At 39.5% G+C, this 13,550-nt stretch overlaps 1 protein-coding gene across 1 annotated transcript in view; it reads left to right on the top strand.

The window, feature by feature from the left end:
• Nucleotides 1-4,736: 4,736 nt before the first annotated feature.
• The window catches only part of LOC306885879 (tetratricopeptide repeat protein 27-like), a 98,585-nt gene continuing 89,771 nt past the window's right edge, over nt 4,737-13,550 (top strand). Inside the window, exons 1-3 of the mRNA XM_079442673.1 lie at nt 4,737-4,992; nt 8,316-8,493; nt 11,238-11,367. Coding sequence (XP_079298799.1) covers nt 4,914-4,992; nt 8,316-8,493; nt 11,238-11,367 — 387 coding nt within the window. The 5' untranslated portion in view covers nt 4,737-4,913. The remainder of the gene's footprint in view (nt 4,993-8,315; nt 8,494-11,237; nt 11,368-13,550) is intronic.

The raw sequence follows: 13,550 nt of genomic DNA, 5'->3' as shown, positions 1-13,550 counted from the left end.
CCTGTTTATCATTTAGCCTAAGGTGTTACTATGGGTTTTCCAGTTTGCTTTGGTGGTTTCCATTGGATATCTAATATGGTCTGTTTTTTTGTTAGGGCATTGGTATGGAATTTCTAGAATGTTCTAAGTGGTTGCTATAAAGCATTGCTAAGGCGTTATTTCTACTGCGTTATTTATTTTAATAACAGATAGAGTGTTCTGGGTGGTTTCTAGTCTTATAAGTTTGTCATCTATTTTTCTTCTTGAAGACTGGTCATAACTTTTTGAATTCAGTTACGTAAAATGGTATATTGGTCTAATCTGAATCTGAAAAGTAAGACTGAGTACCTAGGTTAACTGCTAGTTAGTCAAAGTAGCTCTTAAGACACAGTCTTAACATTGTGCAATTGGCTCCTGGTTGGATGCTCTGGGGGTTTCTAGGCTATTCTGATTGGTTGCCAGAGCGTTGCTAGACAGTTAGCCTACTTACTGGCCCAAGTCAAAAGAGTCTCATGATTCTTATCCTTAGATACGGCCTGGGCCCTTCCTTCAGTATGTTCAATGTTTTATCGTCCATCAGGCAAAAAGCCCAACTGCTTATTAAAGTATCAGCACACCTTAATAAGCTGCATTGATTTGAGATGATATTCATATTTCTAACAAAAACAGGAACTTGCATCCCAAAGTTTAACCCATAGGATTAGGGGGTTGTTCTCCAAAAATAATAGGCTGTGAGTGTTACCCATGCGTACTGTGCTTTCATGAGGCTGTTGAATCATTTCAGTGCTGTTTTCTCTTGTGTTTAATATGAGGCTTCACTGACAGTCTCCAGGAGCTGTAAAGGCTACACAGAACTCTACGCAAGTTAATATGAAGGAGCTCCTCACCGCTGTCCTGTATTATGAGTGATATGAGACACTGCTGATGTTTTTACCTAGTTTTCTAGTTTTTCCTCAGTGGACATGGTGTAGTTCAAATCATTTTATGTTGCCTTTAACTGTAGACCAGGGATATAAAGTCGTGAAGTAAAGTCGTGACGTATTGTCAAGTATGGTGACCCATACTCGAAATTGGTGCTCTGCGTTTAACCCATCCAAGTGCACACACACAGCAGTGAGTAGTGAACAAATGCACACACACACTGTTCACACCCGGAGCAGTGGGCAGCCATGCTGCAGCGCCCGGGGAGCAGTTGGGGGTTCGGTGCCTTGCTCAAGGGCACCTCAGTCGTGGTATTGAGGGTGGAGAGAGCGCTGGACATTCCCTCCCCCCACCTACAATTCCTGCCGGCCGGGGGCTCGAACTCGCAACCTTTCGATTACGAGTCCGACTCTCTAACCATTAGGCCACGACTTCCCCCAGTCGTGGCCTAATGCAACTTTGGTCCTGGAGGGCCGGTGTCTCCAACCTTACTCAAACACCGCGGTTTCTGAAAATGAAATAGCCTCGTATTTTTTAACATTTAACAATTTTACCATTATTTTTACCATTTACCATGTTTTGTTGAATATAAATCAGAATCCGATTTATTGCCAGGTATGTTTGCACATATGAGGAATTTGTTTTAGTGACCGTAGGTCCACAGTGCGACAGAATGACAGCAACAGGACAGGACACAGATAGTAAAAAATAAAAATAATGTACAAATATACAAAAATGGACAATGTGCCAAATAGCACAAACACAATATACAAAATAGACAATTCAGTATGTACAGGTATGTTAGGTGAAAATTTAAATTGTAATAAGTATGTGTGTTAAAATAAACATAAAAAGTATGATAGTGTTGTTTTTCATGTTTATTGTTAAAGAGTTCAAGTGTTCATGAGATGGATTGCCTGAGGGAAGAAACTGTTCCTGTGTCTGGTCGTTCTGGTGCTCAGAGCTCTGTAGCGTCGACCAGACGGTAAGTGTTCAAAGAGGGAGTGTGCTGGATGTGAGGGGTCCTGTTCATGATGGTGAGTGGGGGGAGAGCAGGGGGGTTTCTCCTGAAGTCCACGATCATCTCCACAGTTTTGAGCGTGTTGAGCTCCAGGTTGTTAAGACTGCACCAGACAGCCAGCTCCTTAACCTCCTGTCTGTAAGCAGACTCGTCACCGTCCTGGATGAGGCCGATCAGTATGGTGTCATCTGCAAATTTCAGGAGCTTGACAGAGGGGTCTTTAGATGTGCAGTCGTTTGTGTAGAGGGAGAAGAGCAGTGGAGAGAGAACGCAGCCCTGAGGAGCTCCAGTGCTGATGGTGCGGGTGTTGGATGAGAATTTTCCCAGCCTCACTAGCTGCTGCCTGCCTGTCAGGAAGCTGTTAATCCACTCACAGACAGAGATGGGCACGGAGAGCTGAGTTAGTTTGGGCAGTAGGAGGTCTGGAATGATAGTGTTAAAAGCGGAGCTGAAGTCCACAAACAGGATCCTCACATAAGTCCCTGGTCTGTCCAGGTGTTGCAGTGTGTAATGCAGTCCCATGTTGACTGCATCATCCACACAGACCTGTTTGCTCTGTAGGCAAACTGCAGGGGGTCCAGTGATGTCCTTCATATAAGCCAAAACCAGTTTTTCAAATGACTTCATGACCACAGACGTTAGAGCCACAGGTCTGTAGTCGTTAAATCCTGTAATCTTGGGTTTATTTGGGACAGGGATTATGGTGAAGCGTTTGAAGCATGAGGGGGCTCCAGTGATCTGTTGAAGATCTGTGTGAAGATGGGGGCCAGCTGATCAGCACAGGATTGCAGACAGGCTGGTGTCACACCGTCTGGGCCTGGTGCCTTCCTTCTCTTGTTCGTTTTGAAGACCTGGCGCACATCATCTCTTATCTGCAGTTCAGGTGTGGGGGAGAGGGGGGTTGCAGGAGGTGTGAATGGTGTTTTTTTCAAATATCAATATATAATAAAATTAGAAATCTCACAGTAAAATTTTAATGTGAGCACATAGCTTCAGATTTTGTCCTTATCTGTAAATGTTACAGTCATGCAAGTAATTCTGACTAAAATATACATTTTGTTAAAATATTTTGCATTAAAAAAATGTAAGCATTTTAAAAATTGTCTCCCATTTACAACAGCACCATAAACTGAACTGCAGTATGAAGAGTTTGTTGCAGCAATACTGATAGACTTTTTATTTAAAGACAGAGCCAGTGTTGTAGTAATGCCATATATATATATATATATATATATATATATATTGCTATGTTTATATTGATTATTAATCAGTCTTTCATCAAACACACTTCTAGGAAAGTACAGTATAATTAGCGGTCACATTATAATAAAATTAAGCATAAAATGAAGCAGCTCACACATAAAGAAACCCATAGTTCACACATTGCGTTCTGGTTCTGGTCCTATAGCCAGACATTTCTCTAGGCTAATGAGTGTTACAATACAGCCATATCTTGCCTCTGTAATTACCTTTCCTCGCTGCTCAAGAGAGAGGAAGAACGATTGAAAACAGCTATAGAATGCAATTAAGTGGAACTGACAAATTTAAGTGCTCAGTGTTAGAATCAGCACAAAAACAGCTTACACCAAAACAACAAACATACAGCAACCACATTTCCTGTACAAAGTGATCACAAATGCATTTGACCTTTAATGTCACGTTTGATGTAATGGGTCACAGTTTCCATCGCGGTCATTTCACGTCTAATACAACACATCATTCTTCATTTGAGTGTGTGAATGTATTTTTGACCTGTCCTTCGGGGTCTCTCCTTATATCTGACACACACTCACACAAACACGCGTTACACACTATCAAACCTTCCGGACTCCAGCGATCCTCTGCCACTCCGTGTAATCAAGACGAATTATCTGCTTGATTTTTGTAAAGAGAATGACCTTCTACTACCGCCAGAAGCATCAGAGGCATGAGAGAGATAGAACAGGAGGGTTCCAGAAATCAACGGCCCCCTCAGGTTCCCTTACGCTAACAGTCAGTCATTTGGTACAGATATAGTGTTCATCTGCACAGGAAGCTTTGTATTCACAGCTCTGTGCCTGCTTAAAATAATCAAAAGCTTTATTGGAAAAAAGGGACAGATATAATTAATATCTCGAAGTAAGAATGATAAGAGGAAAAGGGCTCAGTAAATAAAGGTTTCTTTAAAAAAGAAAGGAATCATCTCTGACTCACTTTTTCAGCATTTAGTAACTGGAAACTAGGCATATATTTTTTCTTTTTGATATGCTAATTTTTCACTTTCTTTGAATTGCTTTAGAGCTTTATGCTTCAAACTACATTTTAACTCCATTAAAAATACAAAAGAGAGCTGTGGCTGTAAAAAAAAATATGAGGGAATCTGAAGGAAATCTATTATTTTAATAACTAAAGCCATTGTACTAATTGTATAATTATAATATGAAATAATATTAGATAATAGCCTAGTATAAAAAAAAATTTGGGCTCAGTTTGAGTATTATATTTACAAACAAATAAATAATGAAAGGCCAGAGGTGAAGTTCATGACAGTTTGATAATAAAAGTGAGCTTTAATCGTGTTTGTTTAGATATTCTGAACAATATTACAAAGCCTTGTTTGGGTTGAATTTGAATATTAGATAGATAGATAGATAGATAGATAGATAGATAGATAGATAGATAGATAGATAGATAACAGAAGACAATAGAATGGTTAATTATACTTCGAGTCTGCATAAATGCCAGATGTTACTTCAATCATGTAATACATTTTATTTTGCGTCCATTTGAACGTCTGATCAAATCTCGACGTTCCCTTAGCGGCGTTGCCTTAAGTATCCCATAATGCACCACGTCGCTGTCATGGCTGCTCACTGATGACACTTGCAGCACATGGGAAGAAATCAAACACATCACAGTGAGCACACGAACCCTTCACACCTCATATTCACAGCTAGAGCAAGTCTCGAGCGACGTGACGCGTGTTTCAATTATCCGCTGAGTGTTGAGGAGGATGATGATGCTGCAGCTCGAGGCGGCGGTTCTGGGCGGATTGAGTCCGGACTGGAAACAGAGCGGCTTCAGCACCGCAGGTAAGAGACAGCGGCACATCTGAGCTGATGTGCTTTTGTAATGATGATGATGTTGGCCGATGTTGATGGTTTCGTCCAGTCGTGTTTGGATCTGTTCGGTTATTGTTGACGATGTGTTGCGTGCTGGTTGGTTTGCTGGACGCACTCTCACGTGGTTTAAATGTGCCGCATGTGTGTTGAAATCTCCGCGCCGCACCGACGCACGGGACTGTGTCCAGACAGGCGTGAGTGTGAACTGAGCGGCATTTGACAGCGTTCTTACAGCATGACTTATGTATTTGTGTATTGACTGCATGGAGGGACAGTGTGGGCACCTTTAGCGCATCGAGGACAGACGCGTGTGTATCCTGTTGTTGTTGAGGTGAGAGAAGATACGCTGTTATTTAGCTCTCAGCTTTAGAACAAAGCCGGGCTGCACCTGCCTACCTTACCTAGGATGTACACACTCCTGTGCGTGTGTTATTTTTAGTGGGCGTTCACACAGGACACTAATGACAACTAGAAAGAGCGCAACACATTTAATATGTTATTATTTATGATGTTATAATACCGGAATTGAATGGAAGGTTTGACGATTAAGTGATTTATTGTTTTTTTAACGGTTCTCGAACCTGCTGATGCGGACGGATCACCTGAGGTACCGTGCACCTCAGCACCGCGACACCGCTACAGGTTCTACGGCGCGAAACATAGCAAGCATATAGTTAAATTCTCTCCTAACGCATGACCGTAATGATTGGCTTTTATTGTTTCAAAATCATTTTGGTGTAGTTCGATTACGAATGGATAGCTCCTAGTTGGTTCTGAATGCCAAAAACATAAAAAAAAAAAAAAAAAAAAAAAAAATACAGCGTGACAAGTAACGTTAGTCCGATTCCCCCCCAAAAAACGTCTTGAGCCGATTCTTTTAGTGAATCCATGTAGATTCCGATCAAATGATTCTTTTATTCGGTTCTTTTTTGTGAATCGAATACAGCGCTGCGAATGTAGTGTGATTCATAAAAAGCCAATTCGTTTAGTGAATCAAGCAAATACATTTGAGCTCAGTTCCTGGACAAAGGATGTGTATAAGCTTTTTTTTCTTTTTTAGGGAATCAAAATTCAGCACGGCCAAGGTAATCCGATTCTCGAACAAATGACTTCAAACGATTATTTTAAGTTGACCACAAACACAACGCGACGAGAGTCTGATTTCTGAACCAATGACTCGAATTTACTCCACAGAGCAGTTGTTACGGAGTTAATCTGACTCATTTATTAGATTAATCAAACTCGCTTGAACCGCAAATTATTCATGATGTCTGACACGAAACTCGAACTTGTTGTTGGCCTGTAAAAAGTATTTAAAGTGAGCTGCTACTTTTGAGTACACACGTCTTAAAAATACAACATTGATAGTGCAACACTTCGGGCAAAGTCACACATGCGAATGAAGGCAGAGGGAAAGCGTCCTTGTCTGAACGCCCCCATTAGGCTAAATTATAGGATTAGATTATTGCTTGCCTCTTATTTCATACATTATCCATCTCCTCCATCTTTCTGTCAGTTTAATGTGCTGTTAGTGGTGTGACAAATAGCTGTGCATTTTGAATATTGTAACTGATCATTTGTATACATCCTACATTGTATATTTAATTCCTCCCATATGTGTCTGTCCCTCTCTCTCATGAACATCAACCTCAGGAGTGATTAATGTGTAATTCACAGGATGGTGTCTGAGATGTCGATCTGATCTTCAGTAAGCTATTTCAGTCCGTCCTCATTCAGTCACATTAATTCACGCCAGTTTCTCCTCAGAAGAGATCAACGACTGAAGAAGTGGCTGGAAGCGAGTGTTCTTCTAGAAATACTGCAGCTTCCTTCACTCATATCAGAGGTGGCACCATTTTGGATCTGCAAAGTGATGCTTAATCCAAGATCTAAATAGAATTCGAGGCTGTTCATAATTCTGTAATCAAATTAGATTCCCTTTCATTCGGTGTAGCTGTCCATATATAATGTACTCATGGGTTTATTGTAGTGTTGGATAAAACTAAAATAAGTATTTGCTTTTGACCTTTTATAGCTCAGACTTTTTCTGATGAATTTTTCTGCAAATATGCCATGAAGCAACTGCAAGTTTGGTATAAATAAACAGTTTCTCTGAGGGAGAGTCATTTTGTTATGCTTTTTCAGGCCGGTGCTTTGTGTACAATGAACTATTTAATTTCACGGTTCGCATATTTCATGGAGGCGTACTGCTGCTCCTTTCCTTTTTGTTTATGGTTTTCCTTGTTTTCCTCTAGTATGCAAGTGAGGGAGTAAATGGCTGAACTTGAATTTGACTTTGATCCTGAGGAGATGATGGTTGGAATTGAATATGTTTTATTTGTGGTAGACATGGGCGTTCGTTTACTCATTTGTGCGTAAATGGACATCTTTGTTCGTACTATGATGTAACAAATTTATTATATAAAATATGTCATGTTTAATGCAGGGATTTATGGGAACGTTCACTCTAAGAAAAGTTCATAAAAATAGTTTGTTAATGTGAAGGAATTTCCGTATTGATTTCACAAGTGTTTTACCCATATTTTGAATGATGCATTGCCTTGTGTTGTGATTTAGGGTTAAAGGAATTGTCTGTAAATTAAATGCATTATGACCCGGCAGAAAATTACCAGCACAAAGGATTTGTTTTTCTTACAGTGTCCATTCACTGTCAATTCTTCAGTAATTACTAGTTTTTACTTGTAAAGACCATATATTTTACAGTAATTTACCGTGAAATTAGATCTATTTTTCACTTTACAGTATATGGTGACTAAACGTAGTGAACCAATTAATTTTTACTGTAATGTTTTAACTTTTTTTATGTAAAAATTCCAAACATTTCAAGTTAAAGTTTAATTATGCGTCTAACAAAAACACTAAAGACTGCAGAGTGTCATCAAAAGTGACACCATAACCTATTGCAACATTAAAAATTGGGATCTTGTGACACATTTGTGTAAAGTTGTTAGAGCTTCAACCTGAAAAAGTCCAATCTAAAGCTTTTCCCTGCAGTCTGGAAGCCAGTATCATATTTTAAACCTCTTCACGCACATACTGTACACCTAGAACTCAATAAGAGTTCTTATTAAAGAGCTTGAGAACAGAGTTTTTTGCTCTCGTTTCAGCTTTAAAATTTGATAGTGAGCTGAGAATTGTGTTCATCTCTGTTTGAGGCATTGGCACTTGAGAATCTGTGCTAAAAAGTGGCTTTCTGGAACAAACCATAAACGCATTGATTTGTTTGAATGGTTGTCTTTAGCTACGCTCTCCTTGTTTGTGTGTGTGTTCAGATGGAGGGCCGTTGCTGCAGTTGGTGTGTGAGGGAGATTTCGAGGCCGTGCTCTTCAGCTCTGCGGTGCAGGGGCTGCTGGGAGGTGCTCCTGAAGAAGATGACAATATTGAGGCCTATCTGGAGAGACAGGTGCTGTCTTACCTGAGCAATGCCACTGAAGACCAGAGGAGCGACCGGTAAGGATTTAGAACATATGACGGTTGGCTTTCTGTTTTTAACTGTGCTTGTATAAAGTACAGAAAACGTTTAACTGTGTTGTTTAGCACGATCAAGCTCCATGATCTTAACCCAAAATGAGAACTATGCATTGTACTCTTAAAAGGGGTCATCGGATGCAAAATTCATTTTTCAAGTTGTTTGAACATAAATGTGTGTTGGAGGTGTGTGTACACATCCATCCTATAATGATAAAAATCCACCCAGTGTTGTTTTTTTAAATCCCTATTTTAAAATCCCCTTTCTCAAATGCGGCTGTTCTGAGATTCCTGTCAGAATGACGTATACGTGTGTATATTATGTACAGACCACTCCCACGATAGTTGATTGACAAGACCGTCTTACCTTAGACCCGCCCTGAGAGCTGTCCGCCTACGGTGCAGGGGAAGACAAGATGTCTCCGATTAAGCGATTGAAGTGTTTAGTTTTTGGATGTAATAATGAATATAGCAGTCATCATTTACTCCCGACATCTGAGCCACTGAAGATGCAGAAGGTTAACGTTACTTTTGTTTAGAAGGGAATGCGCAGATCCTGATCTGCCTAAATGCATCTATGTTCGTGCGAATCATTCGTGATCCAGCTTTATCTACAGAAGAAGTGAGTATAAGGGTTTTTATGAATCTTTGCAAATCGCCTTTCCTAATAATGTGCTAGTTAGCCAGTTTCGCGGCTGAAGTTTAGTATGCTCCATAGAGATATATACCTAGATGCCTCATTATGGACTGTTTCTATGGGCTGCGATACGAAAGCCATCCGCCATTTTTGGAACGGTCTGAGAATCTTTGAGCGCATTGGCTGTGTGCGTCTACAACAGCAAGTTATACGCTTGTATATCTTTGATTATTCATTGATTATTATAGTGAATGTGAGATGGCTGACGCATCAACGTATCTGGAGCGGTCGAATAGGGAATCTACACACATCTATGGTCTGCTCGTCACTCCACGGAAGAGAGGGGTGGAGTCAGCAGAGCTCACGAGCATTTAAAGCAACATGGACTAGATCAGCGTGCTGAAAACAGAGCTGATTTTGACAGGTTTAAAAAGGTGTTTTTTACACTACCATTCAGAAATTTTAACCAAAGTATGTTACAGACTTTTCATTAAAACCTTAAAGAATCATATCAACTTGTGTAAAATGGCATCCCAAGACCCCTTTAAATGTTGAAGGCACATACATGTTCTGTGTTTTAAACGTTAAATTTATGAGTTAATTAAAATCATTACAATGCAAAAACGAGGACTAATTTAATTAGTGAAACTGTAATGCTATTCATTAAAATTACACTGCTGCCTAAATATGTCCAATTAGATTCACTCATTGTGCCTGTAAAATTACAGGAGGTTTAGTCTGTTATTGCAGTCTGTTATTTATAGTTAAATAGCGCTATTTAAATGAGTTCTGTTCTACGGAGTGAAATGTCTTATTTATTGTGATTAATGGTTTTTATTTGTACGGTCTAATATAATTGGCTATGAATTATTTAACTGGAGTTTAGCTCATATCCCACATACATATACCTATATACATGCACACACACACTCACACTTCCACCATTGGTCCCCACTGAGTTTGCCAAAAAAAAAAAAAAGACATTTTTAAAATATCTTCTTTTGGATTCTTCAGAAGACATGCAGTTAAATGATGACAGATTGTTCATTCACACACACATTCAGACCAAGCGAGAAACACAAAACTAGAATGCTTCCATAATAATCCAGGAAGCTGACTGCACTGCAAGTGCGTTGTGTAGCGCCACGTAAGGACTTTTAGCGAGTTGATGGTGGCTTCAGCTGACTGGAGCGTTTTATTGTGTTGAGAATGAATAAAACCATACAGAAGAGTTCAAACACTGTCCCCCTCCTTTCAGGCATAAATTATTAATTTTCGATAAGCCCACTTTAACATCCTTTCTCTCCAGAGAAAGAACGAGTTGAGGAAATGGGGGTTGCGCTGCGCTCCTCAGCCGTGCCTCTCTTCTTATCTCTCCTCGGCTTGATCACGCTCCCTCTCGCTTTATTTTTCTTTCTATACAGCCGCTCTCATTGTGGCTTCTGTTAGTGAGGCAGAAAGTAGTTGTAGATGGGTGAAATGGCTTGAATAATGAGTGATGCTTTCTGGTGAGAGATTAGATGCAGGTATATTGATGTTTGTGTGCTGTTGAATGCAGAGAGATGCCATTTGTTTTTTTTCCCCCTTTTCTTACTCCTCACCTTCTCTTTTTGTTGTGTTCTTGTGCATTCTCATTTATCCATCATGTATTATTTTAAAGGGACTAAAATGTACAATGAGATTTATGACTCACAGCCTTTTCTCTCCAGTGAGAAGAATACATCAGCGCTGTAGATCGCAGTGAAACGTGAATGTGTGGATGTGTGTGCATGTAAATATGTCCTTTCTCAATGGCATCTGGGGACTGACTCCACCGTAGAACAGAATTACAATCTCAGGTCTTTGAATTCAGCAAGCGGCACATTGCTGCCACCCGATTCATTCCTTCAGGTTTGTACATTTGCATGAGAGTCGTGTAGTCCGAAGCCATAAAAGTGTGGAGATGTTTTCAGAAATAAACAACATTTACCTGATGGATATTGTATTGGTAGTCAACGTCTGTGTATTTAAGATGAATAAACCCAGTGGCTTTAATGACATTAGCTCTCAAACATGCATGTTTCTGAATCTGATCTCTTGTCTGCTGTAGAGAAACTGCTCTGTTGGCCTTGGCAGTGGGGTGTCTGAACATTTTCGCTCAGAGTAATTGGACCGGGCCGCCAGTTGAGCTCCACGTCTCTGATTTTCTGCCTGAAGCCTTGCTCCAGAAATTCTCACAGGTACAGTACCATGATGCACCTGTGATTATACACGACACGTGTCATTGTCTGTAATTGCACAAAAATATTCAACACATTATACGTGTGTGTGTGTGCATATATATGAGCTGTATCACATGAGTAGCAGTGCGATACTGCTGTATATCTGTAGGACCGAGTGCCGTAGATAATCACAGAATGCGATATAGTCATATCGCACAGCTAGGAGTGTGATATTGCATTTATACAACAGTTTGATGACATGAGTGTGTAAATACATAAGAAACAACAAAGGAGTGTCTTTAAAACCCTCTTTTGTCCGAACTACTTCCTTCTGCCAAGGATTCAAATCTCAATTTGACAGTTTAACAGCTGTGCCCAAGCCTCCATTATTAATTCGAAAACGCCACTTTAGAACTAGTAACGAAGGAACGTTGAGTAGCTTTATTGAAAGCTTATTGTATTATTTTATTAAAAGCTCACTGTATTATGTGAAGAAGAGTATTTTGAGAGCGATGAACTGCGTGTGATTACCTGCATCTGATACAGCATTCATTCTTCAGATCAATCTCATATTCACAATAAAACATTAGTTTGAATGTCTGCTGAGGAAAGCTGCTCAGCAATGGGAATTTCTTGGCTGCGTTTTCCTTGTTAACAATCCTGTTTCAGTCTCTTTCAATATAAAAGTCTTCACTGCTGACTCGCTCATAAATACTCACTCTGTTATCAATAGAATATTGCACCCCATCGACCAATCAGATTCAAGGACCAAAAAGAAATGTTGTATTTTTTATATATATATATATATATATATCTAATTGACCAAGTATCATTTTGTGTGCATAGTGTGTGTAATTTTTGGGTTAAGCAGTATTTTGTTAATATCACCACATTTGTGAAAAAAGGGCTAAATGCTCATGTGATATACAGTTGTGGTCAGAATTATTGGAACCCTTGGTAAATATGATCAAAGAAGACTGTGAAAATTAACCTGCTTTGTTAATCCTTTTGATCTTTTATTTAAAAAAATCACAAAAAGCTAACCTTTCATTGGATAATAAGAATTTAAAATGGGGGGAAATATCATTATGAAATAAATGTTTTTCTCAAACACACGTTGGACACAATTATTGGCACCTTTTTATTCAATACTTTTTGAAACCTCCATTTGTCAGTTTAACAGCTCTAAATCTTCTCCTATAATGCCTGATGAGGTTAGAGAACACCTGACAAGAGATCAGAGACCATTCCTTCATCCAGAATCACTCCAGATCCTTTAGATTCACAGCTCCATGACGGTGCTTCTTCTCAGTTCACCTCACTCATTTTCTACAGGGTTCAGGTCAGAGGACTGGAATGGCCAGCAGAAGCTTGGTTTTGTGCTCAGTGACCCATTTTTGTGTTGTTTTTGAGGTTTGTGTTTGGATTATTGTACGGTTGGAAGATCCAAACATGGCCCATTATAAGATTTCTAATAGAATCAGTCACTTATTGATTTTTTTATCTGTTGGTATTTGATAGAATCCATGATGCCATGTGTCTGAACAAGATGTCCAGGACCTCCAGCAGAAATATAGGCCCACAACATCACAAATACAGCAGTACATTTCATTGTACACATGGGGTACTTTTTATCCCTGTGTTCACCAAACCCATCTTGAGTGTTTGCTGCTAAAAAGCTAATTTTTTAGTTTCATCTGACCATAGAAGCCAGTCCCATTTGAAGTGCCAGTCCTGTCTGATAACTGAATATGCTGGAGTTTGTTTTTGGATGAGCTAGGAGAATTTTTCCTGAAATCCTCCCAAACAACATGTGGTGATGTAGGGGCTGTTTGACAATTTTTTTTTTAAGGTTTTCTGACCCCGAGACTCAAATATTTTCTGCAATTCTCCAGCTGTGATCCTTGAAGAGTCTTTAGCCACTCAAACTCTCCTTCTCACCGTGCATTAGGACGATATAGACACACGTCCTCTTCCAGGCAGTTTCATTACATTTTCTGTTGATTGGAAATTCTTAATTATTGCCCTGATGGTGGAAATGGGGATTTTCACTGCTCTAGCTCTTTTCTTAAAGCCACTTCACTAATTTGTGAAGCTCAATTATCTTTTGCTGCACATCAGAAATATATTCTTTGTTTTTTTCTCATTGTGATGGATGATTAAGGGAATTTGGGCTTTGTTTTCCCTCCTATTTATATTTC

This window comes from Barbus barbus (genome assembly GCF_936440315.1).
Source record: "Barbus barbus genome assembly, chromosome: 20".
Classification (NCBI taxonomy): Eukaryota; Metazoa; Chordata; class Actinopteri; order Cypriniformes; family Cyprinidae; genus Barbus; species Barbus barbus.
The sequence above is the reverse complement of the archived record's forward strand: the minus strand, read 5'-3'. Positions and strand labels throughout refer to the sequence as shown.